Raw genomic sequence first — 21,130 nt, 5'->3', positions numbered from 1 at the left:
GGGAAGCCTGCATTTCTCCCCAGCTCCAGCTGGCCCTCAGGCCCACTGTTACCTGAAGCTGTTCCACAGACTCAGGTCATGTGGGCTGGTGGAATTGGGGTCCACAGAGCTGCCTTTTTTGTCTGGAGACAGGAGAGTGAAGAAGCTAGCAAGAAACCCCTCAAAAGACTGGAGTCAGCCGGGTGGCTCGCTCGTAATCCCAGCACTTTGGGGAGGATGAGGCGTAGATTTGCGGTCAGAGATCGAGACCATTCTGAAGCAACATGGTGAAAACCCCCGCCTCTACTAAAAATACAAAATTAGCCGGCGTATGGCGGCGCTTGTAGTCCCAGTTACCGGGAGGCCGAGCAGGAGAATGCCCTGAGGCGGAGCTGCAGTGAGCCGCAGAAGCACCGCACCCAGCCTGGTGACAGCCGAGACTCCGAAGAAACCCTCAAAGATTCAGGAGCATTTTCCTCTGATTCTGGAAGTCACCCATCGGAAAGGTCCATCCAGGCTGCTGGTGCAGAAGGGGTGAGTGGGGTTGGCAGGTGAAGTGAAGAGGATACCCTAGAGGTGCCCCTGATCAGGATCCACGTCCTGTTTCTAGGCTTCCAATATCTGAGCTTGACAGCAATTCTTTTTTTTTTTTCCTCTCTCTTTTTTTGACGGAGTTCCGCTCTGTCAGCCAGGCTGGAGTGCAGTCGCGGCGAACTCAGTTCACTGCAAGCCCGCCCGGGTTCACGCATTCTCCTGCCTCAGCCTCCCGAGAAGCTGGGACTACAGGCGCCCACCACCACAAGCCTCGCTAATTTTTTCTTGACAGCAATTCTTTTTTTTTTTTTTTTTTTTTTTTTTGAGACGGAGTCTCACTGTGTCTCCCAGGCTGGAGTGCAGTGGCTGACCTCGCTCACTGCAAGCTCCACTCGGGTTCACGCCATTCTCCTCCTGCCTCAGCCTCCCAAGTAGCTAGACTACAGGCTGCCATCACAGCCTCTGGCTAGTTTTTTTTGTATTTTAGTAGAGACAGGGTTTCACCCATGTTAGCTAGGATAGTCTCGATCTCCTGACCTTTGTGATCCACCCGCCTCGCCTCCCAAAGTTGCTGGATTACAGGTTGAGCCATCACACCGCCTGGACAGCACTCCCAGTTCAGATGGACACACAACCTGAGGGTTGGTGGAGCATGGGAAGTCTGAAAAAGTGCTATCATTTCGCTTTTTTTTTTTTTTTTTTGAGATGGGGTCTCGCTCTGTCTCCCAGGCTGGAGTGCAGTGGTGCGATCTCGGCTGACTGCAACCTCTACTTCCCGGTTCCAGTGATCCTCCCACCTCAGCCTCCTAAATAGCTAGAATTTTTGTATTTTTAGTAGAGACAGGGTTTTACCATGTTGGCCAGGCTGGTCTCAAACTCTTGATGTCACATGATCTGCCCGCCTCAGCCTCCCAAAGTGCTGGGATTGCAGGCGTGAGCCACCGCGCCCGGCCTATCATTTGCATTGAGGAGAACAAAAAACCTAATGGATTGATGGCACTTCCAGAACAAGAGGGAGGCTGGCGGAATCTTGGTGACGGGGACTCCTCCAGAAGATGAGCCCCTCTGTGTACCGTTCTCTCTATAACATGGGGAGGAGATGGATGTCTGAGGAAGAATGGGAGTGGTGAGGCTTTTCATGTATATGGAAGAGAGATGTGGGGTTTATCAGCTTGAAAAACACCAGGAGATGGCCTTCTTGTCATTCCTGTGACTGTCCTGTGTCATCAATGGGTGGCTCACCAAAGGCAGGTCAGCTTCTCCACCCCTCATGGTCCTTCAGGGTATCAGTCTGGCCCTGGACTCACTGCCATGGCCTCTCATTGCACTTAGGAGGCCCGAGCTCCCCTGAACCTTTGGGCGCTTTGGGAGCCTGGCCTCCACCCTCTGTCCTGGCCCCGCCCCCCACTGCCCCAGCTGCTCCCTGGGCCTCCACTGGTCTTCCCATTGGTTCCTCCCCAGCCTTCTGGTTTCAGCTTCATCATCACCTCTCCAGAGGTGCCCCGACCACCCTCGCTTAGCATTTCTCAATCTTTTTTTTCCATGATTGCTCCACATTCCCACCTCAAAGAGCCTGTTTACACACTTTCTCCCAATTGCTCCCCCAGGAATTTTAGTAACACTGTGTATCTCTTCATGTGCTGTATTTATATATCTAGATATGATTTTTTTTTTTTTGAGACAGGGTCTCGCTCTGTCGCCCAGGTTGGAGTGCAGTGGTGCGATCATAGGTCACTTCAGCTTTGACTTCCCAGGCTTGTGATCCTCCCACCTCAGCCTCCTGAGTAGCTGGGACTACAAATACACACCACCTTGCTCTGCTAATTTTCAAAAAATGTTTTGTAGAGGGAGGGGGTCTTGCTATGTTGCCCAGGCTGGTCTCAAACTTCTGGGCTCGAGTGATCCACTGTGGCCTCCCAAAGGGCGGGGATTACAGGCATGAGCCACTGTGCCAGGTCGATTTTTCTTTCTTTCTTTTTTTTTTTTAAACTTGGTTCACCCTGTTGAACCCAGGTGCTCTAGCTGAGAGGTAGCACTACCCTCCTGCCCTGATTTTTCCATCATGCTACATCTTTTGTTTAATTATTTTGGGTGGATCTCCCTACACAAGAATGTAAACTCCAAGGGAAGAGGGGCCCTGCTGGCTTGTTCACCATGTATCCCTAGCTGGCCCTCAATAAAAATAGAAACTTCTGCCAGAGGCTGCTATTTGGAGCTGTTCAGTCTCAGGGAAGTGGGACCCAGGATGCTACCCTCTCCCACGGCTGGGCGTGATGCGAGGCAGGTGTGTGAGATGCACAGTGATGGGCCATTTCTGCTTTTAGAATACTGGTGCATTTTTTATTAAAGAAGAGAATAAAGCATTTGTAAATATATTTCTCTCACGTATACTTCAAAGGTGACGCTGGTCTGCCACTACAGAGCTGGGGAGCAAACAGGCTGGAGCTCTTCCCCCCACCCTTCCACACTCCTTTTGCCCAGATAACAGAGACACACGTAGGGCAGGGAGCTGCCTAGCCTCAAAGGACAAGTTTCCCAGTTGCATGTACAGAAGGACACAGTCGCCACCAGCTCCCATCACAGTGCCGCCCAGAAAGCAGGTGGTGTCTCCAGGAGGTCAGGGATGCTTGGTAAGAAAACCCCTTTACCCATTAGAAATAAATAAGGCATGAAGGTTCCCACTGGGCTCCCGGTACAGAGGCCAGGGCCCCCGCCTTCCACTGACTGTATGGCTCCTCTAGTTTCTAGGGTCTCAGAAAGGGTGGCAGAAGGAACCAGAAGCTGCTCAGGGCAAGCTGGGGACCTGGGTGTCTCTTAGCTGAACCTTGACTTTCTGACATCTTGAAGCAAAACCCCTGATCCAGCTGGGTCCTCAAAAGCCCCCCACAAAGGTGGGAAGTTAAGAGCAGGCATTTTATGGGAGGGAGGGAGGGAGGGAGCATGTTCCTCAGCCCCATCCCAATTCAACAGGATGCAGCATGGGGTGAAAACCCCAGTCCCCAGTGAAGGGCAGGCAGGGGTGGACACTGGGACCACTGGCTGGTGGTGCATGTCCAGAACATTCTGGGGACTGCAGACATGACCTGTGCCAGGGTTGGCCTGTGAGGAGCCTGGAGTGACTGAGACATCATGGTCCCTGAGATGGGGGCAAGCACAGAGAGGGGAGTCAGAGGCCAAGCTTGATTAGTTGGAGGCGGTGTGAAGGAATGAGGGCTCCCCACTGCCCCGGCCCCTGGAAAGCTTAAGGCCCAGCAGGCATTTCCGAGGTTGGAAGCCAAGGAGGCCGGCTCTGAGCGAAACTGCATCAGTCTGCTGAGGGGCTCCTTCTCCTCCTCCTCTGACTGGCTACAGATCTGCGGTGGGCCAAGAGTATCCAGGGAGAAACCTGTCCTTGGCCGGGCTGGAGCAGGGACACTCCAGGCCCAGCTGAGGCTTCCTGCTCTGCATGGCAGGGGACATCTCTGACCTGGTCAGGACCTTGGGGGTGGGACAGCTGGCACTAAGGGAATGTCAGCACATCAGGGCTGGGGAGAAGCAGTGGGTGGTCCAGGAAACCCCTGAAACAGCTGGCCCTGGGGTCCCCTTTCAAGTGTTTCCAGTTGTGGCAAGGGGTCAAGGAGACCTTGCATTGCAAATCTCTTAGAAAAAAACAAACTTAACCAAAAAACAGCCAACTGATCCAGAATGGCTTTTTCAGAAGCCTGGCCACCAGTCTGAGGGTGAGGTGCAGGGTCAGGAAGCCTGGGGCTGGGGGAGCTGGGGGATCCCTGGGGTAGTGGGGACATTTGGCTTTGAACTCTGAGCTGCGCCTTTGGGCTGGCGCGAGGTGGCCAAGGGCTCCTGGGAGGCAGAACACGTGGGCTGCCTCGGCTCAGCAGGGAACATGCTGCGTGCTTCCGGATCAGGAGGTCGCGTGCTGTGGTGGCAGGCCGCTAAAGGGCGCTGGCTCTCTGGAAGCTGCACCGCCCAGGCCTGAGGGACCCCACGGCCTCCACCCTGGGGGAGGCTGCAGGCCGGGCGAGGGTCACTTGCTGCTGTGCGTCTTGACTTTGGTGGCGTTGATGTCAGCCTTGGTCTTCTGGATCCTGGAGAAGATCTCCTTAAAGAGCGCCTTGTACTCGGGCTGGCTCTGCTCCAGCCGCTTGTCGACAGCCTCCACGTGCTGGCTTAGGCTCTTCTCACCTGCCTTGGCCTCCCCCTGGCCCTCCTCACCCCCGCGCAAGTCCCTCCACGAGCTGTCCCGGGAGATGGGGCGCGAGGTCTGCACACCGGTGTGCCGCACCCCGGCCCCGTGCTGCCGGCACTTGCTAAGCAGCTCCTCGTACTTCTCGAGCAGCGCGTGGTACTGCTCGTCCACCTCCCGCAGAATGGACATGCCCCGCTTGCGCACACTGTTGGCGTGCAGTGTGAGGTTGCCCGCGTGCCGGCTGGCTGGGTCTTTGGCCACGATGGCGTTAAGCGCAGTGTCGCTGCAGCTCTTGCGCACCACATGGCCTGGGGAGGCGGCAGGTGAGGAGACACCGTCCTGGGTGCCTGAGTCGTCCCCGCGGCCGGGCTGGGGATCGTCAGCCTCAGGGGCCTGCGTGAGGGGTGCGAGCAGGGCCTCGGCCAGGTGGTCGTCCGGGCCCAGTAGGTAGGTCTTGGCCTGCTTCATCTGCTGCAGCTCCAGCAGCTCTGCCTCCAGCTCTTGCACGCGCAGGCGACAGGCCTCCATCTCGCACAGCTGGCGCTCCAGCTCGGAGTACTCCTGCAGCACCGCAGTGTACTCGCGCTCTGCCCGCTCCTTGCGCTGCCGCTCCTGGCTCACCTGGGAGCGCAGCGCCCCCACCAGGGACTGCAGCCGCTCGTTCTCCTGCTCCAGGGGCCGCGGGCCCAGCTCCAGGGAGGAACTGTGTAGGCGGAAAGCATCCTTGCACCTGGCGGGGAGTGGAAGCCCGAGCGGGGTGGGGGCGGAGGAGAGGGCAGTGGTCACGGTCACGGCCAAGGCTGAGAAGCCCAGCCCTTACATCTCTCTTGTTCTCTGGGCTGAAATTGTTTGCCCCTCTCCGTTGGCTCTCCACCCTCCTCCACCCTTCTCCCCCTGCTCTCTGCCCCTGGAGGCTGACCACCACGGACCACCTCTGCCAGGTCGCTTGGTTCTCCCCTGAGTTTGGCACATGGCAAGCACTGGCTAGAGATCCGAGGGGGGAGCAGAGGCCGTGGAGTGTGTCTTCCTTGGGCTCTCCATGGTTAATGGTGACCAGGCAGCCTTCTCCATACATTCTAGGTGCCGGTACCTCCCTTCCCCCTTGCTCTTTGAGGCCTAGGCCTGGTGGCAGCTCCACTCTGCTGCAACTCTGGGGCACTACAGTGTCCCTGTGGTTTCCCTACGCCCTGCCCACACCTCTTCTTCATTTTACTTTTCCATTACTCTGTGTAAGAGACTGTTTCCTGCCAGGACCCTTATTGAAACACCCACTACATATGAAGCATGTATTATTCCATTATTAAGTGGTTGGTCTTAGATTTAATGGGAACTGAAAAGCACAGTGGGTTACCTCTCCTGGGTTAGCATCCTGGCTGAACCTCTTACTAAACAGGTGACCTTGGATAAGACACACAACCACTGTGCTTCAATTTTATCATCTGGAGAGTAGGCATCATAAAACACCCCCAACAGTGTTGCCATAAGAATTATATCAGCTGGCCGGGCGCAGTGGCTCAAGCCTGTAATCCCAGCACTTTGGGAGGCCGAGACGGGCGGATCACGAGGTCAGGAGATCAAGAACATCCTGGCTGACCCGGTGAAACCCCGTCTCTACTAAAAAATACAAAAAACTAGCCGGGCAAGGAGGTGGGCGCCTGTGGTCCCAGCTACTCGAGAGGCTGAGGCAGGAGAATGGCGTAAACCCAGGAGGCGGAGCTTGCAGTGAGCTGACATCCGGCCACTGCACTCCAGCCTGGGCGACACAGCGAGACTCCGTCTCAAAAAAAAAGAATTATATTAGCTTAGGCCAGGCGCGGTGGCTCACGCCTGTAATCCCAGCACTTTGGGAGGCTGAGGCGGGTGGATCACGAGGTCAGGAGATTGAGACCATCCTGGCTAACATGGTGAAACCCCGTCTCTACTAAAAATACACACACACACACACACAAAATGAGCCGGGTGTGGTGGTGGGCGCCTGTAGTCCCAGCTACTCTGGAGGCTGAGGCAGGAGAATGGCGTGAACCCGGGAGGCAGAGCTTGCAGTGAGCTGAGATCACGCCACTACACTCCAGCCTGGGCGACAGAGCAAGACTCCGTCTCAAAAAAAAAAAAAAAAAAAAATTGTATCAGCATAGTGGCAGCACACAGCCAGGGCTCAGTAAATGCCAGCTGCTATGACTGTCATTAGCAACAGGCCCAGTCTCTCTGATGGCCTGGATGATGCACCAACAGCACCCTGCTGTCTGCTGCCTCTCCTTCCTCCCATAGCTGGCAATCCCAGAGACACCAAGGAGCACTCTCACCTACCGGGGGCTGGTGCATAGCTCCTTGAGGCAGGGGAAGGTGTGGATGGTACGCCTGCGTTCCCGCTTCTCCCGGAGCACTTGCAGCTGCTCCAGGCCTCTTAGTTGCTCCACCTGGGCCTGCAGCTCCTCCACCTGGGCCTGGAGGCGCTCAATGGTCTCCGTCAGCCTGGGGGTGGGGCGGTGGACACACAGGGACTTTAAGGGGATGGGGCCAGTTTGCCTCATGGCAGCCCTGGCTCCCTGAAGATGGAGGGACGTTGGGTAGGAGGTAGACAGGTACCCTTGAGCCGCTGTCTGGTCCTGAGGTAGGGTGGGGAATTCTCTGCATGCCCAAGGACCCGCCCTTCTTTTATACCTCTCAGGCGAGCTGATGACTTCTCCTCTGTGCCACTTCAGTTCCTTGTCACTCCTCTATCACTTATTGTCCTGCACTGCCATAAAATATTTACATGCCTGCCTTCTCTTCCAGGCTGTGAGGTCTTATAGGGCAGGACAATGCCTTTGTTTCCCCATCGTTGCATCCCCAGTGTATAAAAAAGAGCCTAGCGCATAGTTGGTGCTTAAAGCAAGGTTGCGGCCTGAATGTTAAACCACACAAAATCCACAAGGACAAGCTCACTCCCATCCCAGGTTCCTAGGGAGACATGCACAAGTCACACCCATCAGTCCACGGGCTCCTGTGTACACTCAGCCCTGGGGCTCTCCCTCGCCCGCCCCCCGGCCCTCACCCGGGCCCTCACCCATGGATCTTCTGCTGGGCGGCCTTGCTCTCCAGCACCAGCCTGTGGTTGGTCAGCTCCAGGTCCCGGGCTGTCAGGTCCAGCTGCTCGTAGACTTTGGCGTGCTGCTCGTTCACGTGCCGCAGCGTGTCCAGCTGCTTGGTTAGGTACTGGGGGTGGAAGCACATTGAGTAACCTTTTGGAATTGGGCAGGGGCAAATGTCTCTGCCTAGACCCTCCTCCTACTTCTTTTTTTGTCTTTTTTCTTTTCTTTGAGACAGAGTCTTGCTGTATTGCCCAGGCTGAAGTGCAGTGGCATGATTTCGACTCACTGCAACCTCTGCCTCCTGAGTTCAAGTGATTCTCCTGCCTCAGCCTCCTGAGTAGCTGGAACTATAGGTGCCCGCCACCATGCCTGGCTAATTTTGGTATTTTTAGTAGAGACAGGGTTTCACCATATTGGCCAGGCTGGTCTTGAACTCCTGACCTCAAGTGATCTGCCTGCCTCTGCCTCTCAAAGTGCTGGGATTATAGGCGTGCGCCACCACCCCAGCTTCTTTTTTTTTTTTTTAAACTTCTAAAATCTTTTTTATTTTATTTATTTATTTTTAAGACAGGATCTTGCTCTGTTGCCTAGGCTGGAGTGCAGTGGCACAATCACGGCTCACTGCAGCCTCAACCTCCAGGCTCTAGCGATTCTCACCTCATCCTCTCAAGTAGCTGGGACCACAGGTGCATGCCACCATAGCCAGCTAATTTTTGTATTTTTTGTAGAGACAAGGTTTCGCCATGTTGCCTGGGCTCAAGTATTTCACCCACCTTGGCCTCCCAAAGTGCTGGGATTACAGGCATGAGCCACCACGCCCAGCCTCTTCTCCCCTTCTAAGGACAAGTTTGCTTTGATGTATTTGTCTTCAGCTGAGTGGGGCTTAAAAATGGTTGTTCAGGCTGGGCATGGTGGCTCATGCCTGCAATCCTAGCATTTTAGGAGGCTGAGGTGGGAGGATCACTTGAACTCAGGAGTTAGAGACCAGCTTGGGCAACATGGTGAGACTTGGTCTCTATTTTAAAAAAACCACAAAACTGATGGTGCAATAGGGCTGCCTGAGATAGCTGTGCTATACCAGGCTATTGGGCTAAGGCTGTGTCTGATAAGCCGGCACCTTATTCTAAGTTGCATAAAGTCACACACAGGCCAAGGGGCCCTTGAGGGGTGTGGGCAAGCACATGCAGGGCCCTCACCTCGATCTCCTGCACCTGTTCCTCATTGGTGGAGTACATCTGCTGCAGGGACCCCTCCAGCTCCTTGTTCCTCTCCAGCAGAGTCTTCCCCAGCTCTGCAGCTAGGTGCAAGTCTAGGATAGGAGAAACGTGAGCATGAGAACAAAGGCAGAGGATGCCCATTCATGTTCCGAGCATCTACTCTAGGTGATCCCCACGTAACCAAGACACCGGGAGCCTCTAGGCCTGGGAGGAGACGTAAGCCAGGAGCTAAGCCTTTGCACTGTTACTTCTGCCCGGAATGTTCTTTCCTGACACTTCCAGGACTTGCTGCCTCTTCTCCTTCAAGTCTGTGCCTGTCACTTTCTCCAATCACTTGGTTCAGTCACACTGTTCCCTGCCCTGCAGTCTCTCTCCCGCTTCATCTTTCTCCTTAGCACTTAGCACCATCTAATTTCCCAAGCAAGTTACTCCTTTATCTTTTTCAGCTCCCTCAACTAACTGTGAGCTCATGGGGCAGTTTTTTTTTTTTCTTTTAAGGCATGGGGCCCAGGCTGGGGTGCAGTGAGTATTTACAGGTGTGATCATATGTGCTGCAGCCTTGAGCTCCTGGGCTCAAGCGATCTTCCTCCCTCAGCCTCCCAGGGCAACATAGTGAGATCCCATCTCTATTTAAAAAAAAAAAAAAGAAAAAAAGGTGGTGCAATACTGCTGCCTGGGATAGGATCCCTTGAGCCCAGGGGCTCAAGGCTGCAGAGTGTATGATCACGCCTGTGAATAGGCATGGGACTATAATACCGGTTGCTGGGACTACAGGCGTAGTATTTTTTTTTTTTTTTTGAGACAGAGTTTTGCTCTTCTTGCTCAGGCTGGAGCGCAGTGGCGCGATCTTGGCTCACTGCAACCTCCGCCTCGCAGGTTCCTGCCAACCATTCTCCTGCCTCAGCCTCCCAAGTAGCTGGGACTACAGGCGCCTGCCACCATGCCTGGCTAATTTTTTGCATTCTTAGTAGAGATGGGGTTTCACCGTGTTAGCCAGGATGGTCTCGATCTCCCGACCTCATAATCCACCCTCCTCGGCCTCCCAAACTGCTGGGATTACAGGCGTGAGCCACAGTGCCTGGCCCTTTTTTTTTTTTTTCTAAAATCTTTTTTATGCCGGGATTATAGGCACCCACTACCACGCCCGGCTAATGTTTTGTATTTTTAGTAGAGATGGGGTCTCACCACGTTGGCCACACTGGTCTTGAACTCCTGACCTCAGGCCTCCCAAAGTGCTGGGATTATAGGCGTGAGCCACCACACCCGGCTTAAAATTTTAAAAATTTTTTTGTAGAGACAAGGTCATGTTATATTGCCCAGGCTAGTCTCAAACTCCTGGCCTCAAGCGACCCTCCTACCTTGACCTCTCAAAATGCTAGTATTACAGGCGTGAGCCACCGCACCTGGCAGGGCAGGGATTTTTATGTTTTGCTCATGAATATCCCCAGAGCCTAGGACAGTATCTAGCACAGAGTCAGTGCATAATTTGTCTTTTTGGAAGAATGAGTGAGTGATAAGACATAGGGGCCAGGTGCTGTGGAGTGGTGGGCAAAGGAGAGCTTCACTCTCCCCGGGAGGCTCAGGCAAACGGGCAGCTTTCGAGTCGGACTTTGTTTTTTTTTGTTTTGTTTTGTTTTTTTTTTTAAACGGAGTCTTGCTCTGTCACCCAGGCTGGAGTGCAGTGGCCGGATCTCAGCTCACTGCAAGCTCCGCCTCCCAGGTTTACGCCATTCTCCTGTCTCAGCCTCCCGAGTAGCTGGGACTACAGGCGCCCGCCACCTCGCCCGGCTAGTTTTTTGTATTTTTTAGTAGAGACGGGGTTTCACCGGGCTAGCCAGGATGGTCTCGATCTCCTGACCTCGTGATCCGCCCGTCTCGGCCTCCCAAAGTGCTGGGATTACAGGCTTGAGCCGCCGCGCCCGGCCTTCGAGTCGGACTTTGAAGGGTGGATAGGAGGCCGGGTGCGGTGGCTCACGCCTGTAATCCCAGCACTTTGGGAGGCCAAGGTGGGAGGATCACTTGAGGTCGGGAGTTCGAGACCAGCTAGGCCAACATGGTGAAATCCTATCTCTACTAAAAATATAAAAATTAGCTGGGTGTGGTGGCACAAGCCTGTAATCCCAGCTACTTGGGAGGCTGAGGCAGAAGAATCGCTTGAACCTGGGAGACAGAGGTTGCAGTGAGCTGAGATCGTGCCACTGCACTCCAGCCTGAGTGACAGAGCGAGACTCCGTCTCAAAAAAAAAAAAAGAAAGAAAAAAAGAAAAGGGTGAATAGGAGCTTGCTGAGAGGCAGAGAGCAGAAGGGCTTGCTGAATATTAAAACTGGAAGAGGATTCAGAACTTTTTGGCCCAACTTCTTGATTTTATGGCTAATGAGCAGGACAGCAGAGTGACTTGCCCATGGTCACGCAGCTGGTTTATGTCCATGCTGGGGGGATAATTCAGGTATTGGGCTCCTGGTTGGGTACCATTTGACCTTAGTGACATGTACCCCTCTCTCAAACTTCTCCTTTCCCTGAGTAGCAGAACCATCCTCTTCTCGCGGCAGCCCTGGTGCTTGTACCCTGCAGGACTGGAACCTTCCCTCCCCGACCGCAGTCCAAGGGAAATGAGCACCCATCAGATAGGCTAGGAGGGAATCCGTCTGTTTTCAGGGGGATGGGTGGGTAGAGAGGAGTTAGAAGCAAACAGCAGGTACTAAAATCCCTAAGTTCTCTTTGTGGGTCTGAGTTGTGTGATGATACGTAGACATTTTGAGTGGATACAACCTTCCTTCCCAACAACACACATATGTATATTAAATATATTTATTATTTTTTTGTTTCTTTCCTTTTTTTTTTTTTTTTTTTTGAGATGGAGTCTCGCTTTGTCTCCCAGGCTGGAGAGCAGTGGGGCAATCTCGGCTCACTGTAACCTCCGCCTCCCGGGTTCACGCCATTCTCCTGCCTCAGCCTCCCAAGTAGCTGAGATTACAGGCGCCCACAACCACGTCCAGCTAATTTTTGTATTTTTAATAGAGATGGGGTTTCACCACGTTGGTCAGGCTGGTCTCAAACTCCTGACCTCAAGCAATCTACCCACCTCGGCCTCCCAAAGTGCTGGAATTACAGGTGTGAGCTACTGTGCCTGGCCTGTTTTTTGTTTTAAAAAGAGGCAGGGTGATAAAAATATTCTAAAATTGATTGTGGTGATGGTTGCATAACTCTGTGAATATAATAAAAACGGTTGAATTGCACACTTTAAATGAGTGAATTGTATTGTGTATTAATTAAATCTCAATAAATCTGTTTAAAAAAAAAAAGATTTAGGCTGCTTAATCCAGAGTCAGAGAAGAGGGGGGAGAGCGGGTCCTTAAAGAGGTCATTACAGCAGGCTCAGGCTGAGTTTCACAAGGCTGTTTTCTTTTTAAAATAGATTTAATGTTTTCCATAAGGCATGATTGGTGTAAAAAAATCAAACAGTACAGAAAGGTTAAAAACTGGTGATTTAGGCCAGGCGCAGTGGCTCATGCCTATAATCCCAGCTCTTTGGGAGGCCAAGGTGGGTGGATCACTTGAAGTCAGGAGTTCGAGACCAGCCTGGCCAACATAAAACCCTGTCTCTACTAAAAACAAAAATTAGCCAGGCGTGGTGGCGTGTGCCTGTGGTCTCAGCTACTTGGGAAGTTGAGGCAGGAGGATCACTTGAACCTGGGAGACAGAGGTTGCAGTGAGCCGAGATTGTGTCACTGCACTCCAGCCGGGGTGACAGAGAGAGACCCTGTCTCAAAAAAACAAACCAAACAAACAAACAACAACAAACTGGTGATTTAAAAATTACAGGCCAGGCCGGGTATGGTGGCTCACGCCTATAATCCTAGCACTTTGGGAGGCCGAGGTGGGAGGATTGCTTTAGCAAAGGAGTTCAACACCAGCCTGGGCAATATAATGAGACCCTATCTTTACAAAAAATAAGAAAATTAGTGGGGTGTCTTGGCATATGCCTGTAATCCCAGCTATTTGGTGAGCTGTGATTGTGCTGCTGGACTCCAGCCTGGATGACAGAGTGAGACACTGTCTCTCAAAAAGAAAAAAAAAAAGAAAAAAGAAAGTGTAGACTGGGCACAGTGGTTCATGCCTGTAATCCCAGTGCTTTGAGAGGCTGAGGTGAGAGGATAGCTTGAGGCCCAAAGTTAGAGACTAGCCTGGGAAACGTAGCGACACCCCATCTCTTTTTTCCTTTTTTTTGAGATTGAGTCTTTCTCTGTCACCAGGCTGGAGTGCAGTGGTGCGATCTTGGCTCACTGCAGCCTCCGCCTCCCAAGTTCAAGCAATTCTCCTGCCTCAGCCTCCCGAGTAGCTGGGACTACAGGCACGCGCTACCACGCCCAGCTAATTTTTGTATTTTTAGTAGAGACGGGGTTTCACCATGTTGTCCAGGATGGTCTCAATCTCCTGACCTCATGATCCGCCCGCTTCGGCCTCCCAAAGTGTTGGGATTGCGCCCTACCCGAGACCCCATCTCTACAAAAAAATTGTAAAAATTAGCTGGGCATGGTGGTGCAGCTACTAGGTGGTGGGTCTGTGGTTGCAGCTACTAGGGAAGTTGATGTGGGAGGATTGCTTGAGTCCAGTAGTTTCAGATTACAGTAATGTATGATTGCGCCACTGCATTCCAGTGAGACAAAGCAAGACCCTATCTCTGAAAAAAAAAAAAGAATGAAACTAATTAACTTTGTGGTACAAAACGTTTTGTGCAAATCACCGCCCAATTCCTAGGACACAGAATTCCTTGAACAAAGGGTAGGCCTAGGCATCTGGAACAAAAGGTAGGCCTAGATACAGAATTCCTAGAAACAGAATTCCTGGGACAAAAGGTAGGCCTTCTTGAGGCATTCTGTCAAAAGACTGTCCAGGAAAGCATCGGTCTGTTTCACTTTATGAGGCTGCTTCTTAAAACAGCTCTCAATCTAGGCTGACGATATAAATCAGATCAAGATGCGTGAAGGCAACTCTACTGGGGCCAATATGATGTGGTTCAGGGATCCAGTTCTCTACTGCTTTCCCTTTTTAGACACAGTGATAGTTCTAGGGTCTCTGGAGGAGAGATGGGCTCTATACTCCCGGACAGAAAGTTTCCTAGATACGGTTGTTTTGGCTGAGCCCTTGCTATGCAATGGACAGAGGCCTGAGAAGGAATAACTGGGGAGCACAAGGCATGTCTTTGAAAAGAACTCTAGACCTGGGGTGGAAGTTTTCCTTTGGGACGAGCCCGGGCAAGCAGTGACTCTTGGTGGGCAGCTGAGGGCAGAGCCTTGGGCCTTCAGCCAAGCTGGGGGCAGAACTGACGTTGCCTTGTGAGAGGCAGAGGGGCCTGACCAGCCACTGAGCCTGGACACAAAGGCTGAGCTGCCCCACAGGAACAAATTTGGAGCCTGCTCCCGTGCACAGAGGTGAGGTTTTGAAACGGCCAAAGTGGAGCCTCCAGGGCTGGGTTTTAGCCAAAGGAGGGCCCTGTGTCATCTGGAGAAGGAGTGCAAAGCTGCTATCCTAGAGCAAGGCTGCAGCAACTTAGCCTGGAAAAACAAAGGCAGCTTTCCCAAACACCTCCCTCAGTCACTGAAAACAACAACAACAACAACAAAGAAACCAAATCATGTAAATCATAGATGAGAACCTTTAGCCTTGAGCAATTAACTTTCTGATGAGGATGCCAAGAAAAACTAGTTACGTAACATAAACCTAGTAAGGGAATGAGAATATATGCTGTATGAATTTATTAACTGTAAGTTGGGCAAAAATCTGGAGGTATCTACAAACTGTAAGGTTTGATGTAAAGATCATTGAACTGGGCAACATAGTGAGACCCCTGTTGCTACAGAAAAATTAATTAGCTGGGTGTGCTGGTGCACACCTGTAATCCCAGCTACTCGGAAGGCTGAAGCAGGAGAATTGCCTGAACCCGGGAGGCAGAGGTTGCAGTGAGCCGAGATTGTGCCACTGAACTCCAACCTGGGCAATGGAACGAGACTCTGTCTCAACAAAAAGATGGAACTACGGCCGTGTGCTATGTTGTGTGCATGGCAGTAACTCAGGACTCAGGAGCTGGGCAAAATCATCTTCAGTTTGTGACGAGAGAGCCATGCTATCTTCCTGTTTTCCATAGTGGGACTCAAATGTAGCTCATCCTGAACAGTATCCAGTAGTTCAGATATACATGAAAGAGATCAGAGAGCTACCCTCCTAAATGCTTCCCCCCTTGGAAACTGTTACGTGGTCTGCAAAGAGGCCATTGCTACTGATTCTACCTCCTGCCGTGGGTGTTGGAGGACACGCTCCATGTAAGTGGCCTTCATGGAGCCCCTGCAGCTTAACTAGAATGCAAAGCCACTGCATCAGAGGTGAGTGAAGAAAGGCCAAGTGCAGTGCAACATCATGCCCCCCTCTTCCAGGTGAGCGTCTGGGCTGTGTGTAGATTTCTAATGCTGGCAGGCCAGGGTGGTATACCACCCTACACACCAGAGACATCAAAGGTTGCCCTTTGAAGGCAGTGAATCGACTTGGGCCACCTAGTGATTCAGGGACAGGTAGAAAGAGAAACACAATAGAAGCTGTTTGGGGGCAGAGAGGCAGGTCTCAGATCATTTTAGGGAAACTGGATCACAGTGCAAGCTAAGCTGGTCAAAGCTGCCAGGAGGGATCAGGGAAGAGTCTAGAAGTTGCAGAGCAGGGAAATGAGTGGAGCCAAGTGCTAGGGAGAGCACACCAGCTAGCAGAGGGCTGGTGACAGCTCCCGGCTCAGAGGAGAGAGGCCTGGGAACGGGAGAATCGGGGAGCTGGCTAGGCAGGAAGTGAAAGTGCAGTAACAGCCTGTCACAGCTGGATGAATGGGACACACCGGACCAAGCTGGGGAAGGTACTAAGTCTGGGCTATGGGTTTGAACCGTGCAGGTCAAAAGAAAAAAAAATAATAATAAAATAAAATAAAGTCTGGGTTGTCATCTCCCCTGCCTGGACCCCAGGGTTTTCTGGGGTCTCCTTTAGGAGGCTTTAGTGGTTTTACATGAAGCAATGCCCCAGAGGCCTGAGAAGGAATGTCTGGGGAGCCCAGAGCCTGTCTTTGAAAAGAAACTTAGAAATCCCACTGTCCCTCACTGGCTTGGGCACCACAAATTCCACAGCAGAGATGCAGCAAAGGGACGGGACATTTTCAGGGAGGACAAAGGTAAGGGTGTGGGCTCCAGGTAGTGGACACAAGTACTACCTGGCAGGGCTGTTCTCAGCTCCAGGGCATGACTGTCAGCCACTCTGGGTCCACAGAATCAGGGTCAGGTCACCTTTGGGGTAACCGGGGTGGAGGCAGGATCTCCCTCCTGTTGCCAGGTCAGAGCTCTCCTGAGGCTGAGGACTCAAGGTCAGCTAGGCAGGCGGGGAAAGCACAGGTACCAAGGACTTCAAATCTGTGACTCAGCAGCCGCCTCTCAGCCTGGAAACAGGAATTCACAGGGCCTACCATGCCTGGTCCAAGGTGGGGGAGGAAGGTGGGCCAAAAGAGGGAGTGCCAGTGCTTAATAACCAATGGCCCTTCCTCCTTTCCTCCCTCCCTCCCTCCCTCCCTCCCTTCCTTCCTTTCTTCCCTCCCTCCCTCCTTCCTTCCTTTCTCTCTCTCTCTCTCTTTCTCTCTTTCTTTCTGACAGAGTTTTGCTCTTGTTGCCCAGGCTGGAGTGCAATGGCACTATCTCAGCTCACTACAACCTCTGCCTCCCGGGTTCAAGCGAGTCTCCTGCCTCAGCCTCCTGAGTAGCTGGGACTACAGGCATGTGCCACCAAGCCTGGCTAATATTGTATTTTTAGTAGAGACGGGGTTTCTCCATGTTGGTCAGGCTGGTCTCGAACTCCCGACCTCAGGTGATCCGCCTGCCTCGGCCTCCCAAAGTGCTGGGATTACAGGCGTGAGCTGCTGTGCCCAGCTGGCTTTTTCTATTTTTATAGATGTTCATGGCAGTAGGCAGAGGGAACACAGTGAGAATCTAGGACCTCACTTGTCCCACGGCTGCCTTCCACCAGGACAGAGCACCAAAGTCAAACAGGATCTCTACAGTCAAGCTTCTAGAAAGTGGAATTGGGGCCTGCCCTTGGGGCAGGAGGAAACAGATGGGAGGTGAAACCAGGTGGCTGGCTGAGAAAACCATTTCTGGGACACTCACAGGCAACCAGGGAGCAGCTAGGTGGAAGAGAATTTGTGGGTTGGGAGATGCAACACGCCTCTGACACCCAATATGGCTGGCCTTTAGCCCCTGCTCTGTCCCACCATCCAGTTCTCCATGCCTGGCCCCTGGGGCACAGAGCAGGCGGGGCCCATGGGAATGCCCCTCAGAACCCGTGTCCAATGCTTCCTTCAGCCTCTCATTCCCTACTTTGCAGCCTTCTCACGTTGCTCCATGACTTGGTACAAGTGTCCCTTCCCCCTGGAATGACTTCTTCCCTCCCTCTCCTGGAGAGCCTCCAGCTCAAAAGGGCCTTGGCATAAACCTTTCTGAGTCTCTGCTGTCCCTGTCGCTGGGTCTACAGCTGCAGAACCCCTCACTTTGACGCCATTGTACGTTTGGTCCTATTTCTGTCTTCTCTAATGTAATGTGGACTCTCTGAGGGCAGAGACTATGTCCTCAGGCTCAGCACAGCACCTGGCCCACAGCAAGCAGACATCCAACTTTCGGCAGGAAGCTCCAGTTTATTCTGAGGCTGTCTCATTTCTGCTTTCCTTCCTGATTCCTGGCCTTTGGCTACCATTGGTGCTGCTGGGTCAGGCCGACAGCTGCAGACCAGCAGGGCCAGAGAAGCAAAGGCCTGCAGGGCCCATCCCTCCCGGCAGCCCAGAGCATGGCCACCCAGTGCAGCTGGAGTCTCAGACACTTCTCTCTCTCAAGAAGCCGCGCATCTCTGCACATCTCCCACCTCTACACCCTGGCTCCTTTCCCATCTCTGGGCCAGGAACAGTGCCAAAGCCTTCATTAGGGGTGCAGGAATTAAGTGAGACAGCAACTATTAGCATCGGCCTACCTGAAAACCGTCTTCTCAAGAACTGTTTCCAATCTTTCTTTCTAAGCCTGGCTCTTCCAGGAAGCCCTCCCCACTGCCCATAATACTGTGCCACCAGCCGGGCGCGGTGGCTCATGCCTGTAATCCCAGCACTTTGGGAGGCCAAGACAGGTGGATCATTTGAGGTCAGGAGTTTGAGACCAGCCTGGCCAACATGGTGAAACCCTGTCTCTGCTAAAAATACTAAAATTAGCCGGGTGTGGTCCCAGCTACTCAGGAGGCTGAGGCAGGAGAATCACTTGAACCCGGGAGGTGGAGGTTGCAGTGAGCTGAGATCGCACCATTATACTCCAACCTGGGTGACAGAGGGCGACTCTGTCTCAAAATAAAGAAATAAATAAAAAGAAAAAAGAAAAATATACTGTGCCACCTGCACTTAGTTACAAGCCTGCCTCCTTCACCTGCCAGGGTATACCTTCAGGGTCAGGGCTGTGACTATTCCCAGCTCCCAGGATGGTGTCTGTTACTTAAAGGGAGCCTAATAGGTGTTCATGGAAAAAATCTGCTGTTCAGGATGGGAGAGGGGGTTTTCACAATGTGTGGATGTGTGTGTTTGTGTGTGTGTGTGTGTGCGTGTGTGTGTGTGAGGGGAGCTGTATCTCATTCCAGGCAAGGAGGCTGAGGTTAGAGTCCAGGGCACAGACCATGGCAGGGTCTAGTCCAGCATCCCCAGTCCCACCCTGGTCCCCCTGAGGCTATGATTAACCCTTGTCCTGAGCACAAGGACAGAGCCTCATCTGCCAGTCAATCTTGGCCATGTGGGGAAGTAGGTCGGGGTTTCAGGATCCGGGTAGCTGCTGCACATCAGGGCAAAACCAGCCCTCTGGAGCCTTGTGGATGGAGAGCAGGGTGTGGGCACACCACAGCACGCCACGATGGCACAAACTGCAGCAGACTTGTGTCCACACCCCCCAGCTTGCTGGAGGCTGTGGGAAGGTCACTGCTCCCTGGACTCGTTTCCTCACCCCTTCCAGCTCTCACCATCCAAGAACGAGGCATCTTGGGGGAGGAGAGGGTAGAACTGACTCCACTCCAGCAGGCCTCCTCCTGCTTCCTGTCCCAACAGCCCCATCCCCCACTCCTAGTGATGTCACTTCGGCCACCTCATCATCAGCTTCTAACCCCCTTCCAGTCGCCCTTTCTGCCCTCAGATGGCAACTGGGGGCAGCGGAGGTGTATCCCTCTTTATTCAGTCTCTCATCTGGCACACTGGCCGGGATTCCCGAACCTGACCCCCTCCAAACCATGAGCCATTTGCAAGGGGACCGGGCAGGGGAGGGCTAAGCGACTCCTGACTCTTGAAGGCAGATGGGAGACTTGACTTTCTGCTTCTTCACCAGCAAAGACCCGGTACCACTTCTCCCTGAGTAGGAAGCGAGTCGGGGAAACTTTCTGGGAGTCTTAGAGCTCATAAATCCTGGCAGGGACGGGTGCTGCTGGATTTGGTGTGAGATAACTTCCCTCTATACACACGCCACCCTCCCAGCAAAACATGACGAAGGAGCCGCCTCCCGGCCTCCAAAGACTCCTAGCCAGCGCTCAGGCCCCGTAACAATACCAGGGGCGGCTGGGCAGTTGCTGCCTCCAGGACGAGGTGGGCGAGTTGGATGACGGATGCCCTGTGGTCTGGGAAAATAGGAAGACCGCCCCCCGACCCCCACTTTTGCAGGTCTCCACCCGTCCGGTCCGCGTCTTCTCCGGCAGCGCCCCCTCTCTCCACGTCCCGGTTCTCCAGACGCGTCGCTCCTCCGAGTCAGGCGCGCCGGGTCCGGCCCAGCCCCTCCCGGGGTGATAGCGCCCAACAATGGAGAAGCGGACAGGGGTCACCGGGCGCTCCCCGCCTTCCCGCCCCCGTCGCCCCCGCGCTCACCCTGCTCCAGGTCCTGCTGGTCGTACCAGGGCTCCTCTTCCTCCGCGGAGAAGTCCTCCATCCCGGCGGCTCTCCGCATGGCCCCGCGGGCGGCGGGCGGGTGCTGCGGCGGCGCGGCTCAGGGCCGGGACGCGCGGCCCGGGACAATGCGGCGGAGGCGGGCCGGGCCTCCAGCGTTGGGAACTCGGGCTACAGCGCCCGCGCCGCGCCCCCTCGCCATCAGCCGCTCGCCGGGAGCCCACGCGGGGCCTGGCGCTTTGCCACGGTCCGGCACGGCCGGGGTCGCGCACAGCCGGGGGCGCCGGGTGGCGGCTACACAAAGGGTGGAGGGGCGGGGACTGCGGGTAGGACGGCGGCAGGGAGGATCGGGTCTGCAGGCGGGTCTGGGGCGCTAGGAGGGCGCGGGTGCCGTGGCGGGCGCCCCCTGCCCGGCTCGGGTCCGCGCTGCCCCTGGCCCGCCCGGCGACACCCGGAGCCGCCGCTGCATCTTGGCGGAGCCCGCCTGCAGCTTGCGGAGCCCGGCTCCGCGGGGTGGGGCCGCCCGCCGCCGACCAATCAGGAGGCGTATGCAAAGCTGGAGGCGGAGCCGAGGGTGGGACCCTCCTGGTGTCTTGGTCTGGGAGTTGCTAGATCGACCCTTTTTCGTCCTCCTTCCCCCGACGACCGATTCAGTTTATGTCTCATGTCTAAAATTATGTTATTTTAGAAGTTGTCGTCTCTCCTAGATCTCCTGGAAGCAAGAATATTGTCTCTCTTTCACAGCTGGCTAGTCACCTCCTAGAACAGGCTGCTCACCAGTTGGGCGCGGTGCCTCACTCCTGTAATCCCGGCACCTTGGGAGGCCAAGGCGGGCAGATCGTCTGAGGTCAGGTGTTTGAGACTAGCCTGGCCAACATGGCGAAACCCCGCCTCCACTAAAAATACAAAAATTAGCCCGGCATGGTGGCGCATGCCTACTCGGGAGCCTGAGGCAGGAGAATCGCTTGAACCCTGGAGACAGAGGTTGCAGAGAGCCAAGATAACGCCACTGCACTCCAGCCTGGGCGGCAGAGGGAGACTCTGTCTCAAAAAACAGACAAACAAAAAACAAACAACATGCTGGTCATTGGTACCTTCCATCGACATTCTTTGAATGAATGAATACTAATTTACAGTTGCCTTTGGGACAACTGCCTGTGGCTAGTTTGAGGGTGT

General features: G+C 53.9%; 1 protein-coding gene across 3 annotated transcripts; it reads right to left on the bottom strand.

Moving 5' to 3' along the window:
• Positions 1 to 2,828: 2,828 nt before the first annotated feature.
• On the bottom strand, positions 2,829 to 20,426 carry CDR2L (cerebellar degeneration related protein 2 like). Of its 3 annotated transcripts, XM_009191205.2 has the most exons (6): positions 19,937 to 20,011; positions 16,232 to 16,453; positions 8,967 to 9,079; positions 7,746 to 7,894; positions 7,007 to 7,171; positions 2,829 to 5,429 (listed from the first exon to the last, which is right to left on the bottom strand). In XM_009191205.2, the coding sequence occupies exons 3-6, from the start codon at positions 9,003 to 9,005 to the stop codon at positions 4,538 to 4,540; spliced, it is 1,245 nt and encodes a 414-aa protein (XP_009189469.1). In that variant the 5' UTR covers positions 9,006 to 9,079; positions 16,232 to 16,453; positions 19,937 to 20,011; the 3' UTR covers positions 2,829 to 4,537. The 3 variants fall into 3 exon arrangements, with proteins under 3 accessions (XP_009189469.1, XP_003913452.1, XP_009189468.1); XM_003913403.4 differs by lacking the exon at positions 16,232 to 16,453 and having other exon boundaries at positions 19,937 to 20,426; XM_009191204.2 differs by lacking the exon at positions 19,937 to 20,011 and having other exon boundaries at positions 16,232 to 16,569.
• Positions 20,427 to 21,130: the final 704 nt, after the last annotated feature.

The sequence above is a fragment of the Papio anubis genome, chromosome 17, assembly GCF_008728515.1.
Source record: "Papio anubis isolate 15944 chromosome 17, Panubis1.0, whole genome shotgun sequence".
Lineage (NCBI taxonomy): Eukaryota > Metazoa > Chordata > Mammalia > Primates > Cercopithecidae > Papio > Papio anubis.
This window is presented reverse-complemented; position numbering and strand designations above follow the sequence as displayed.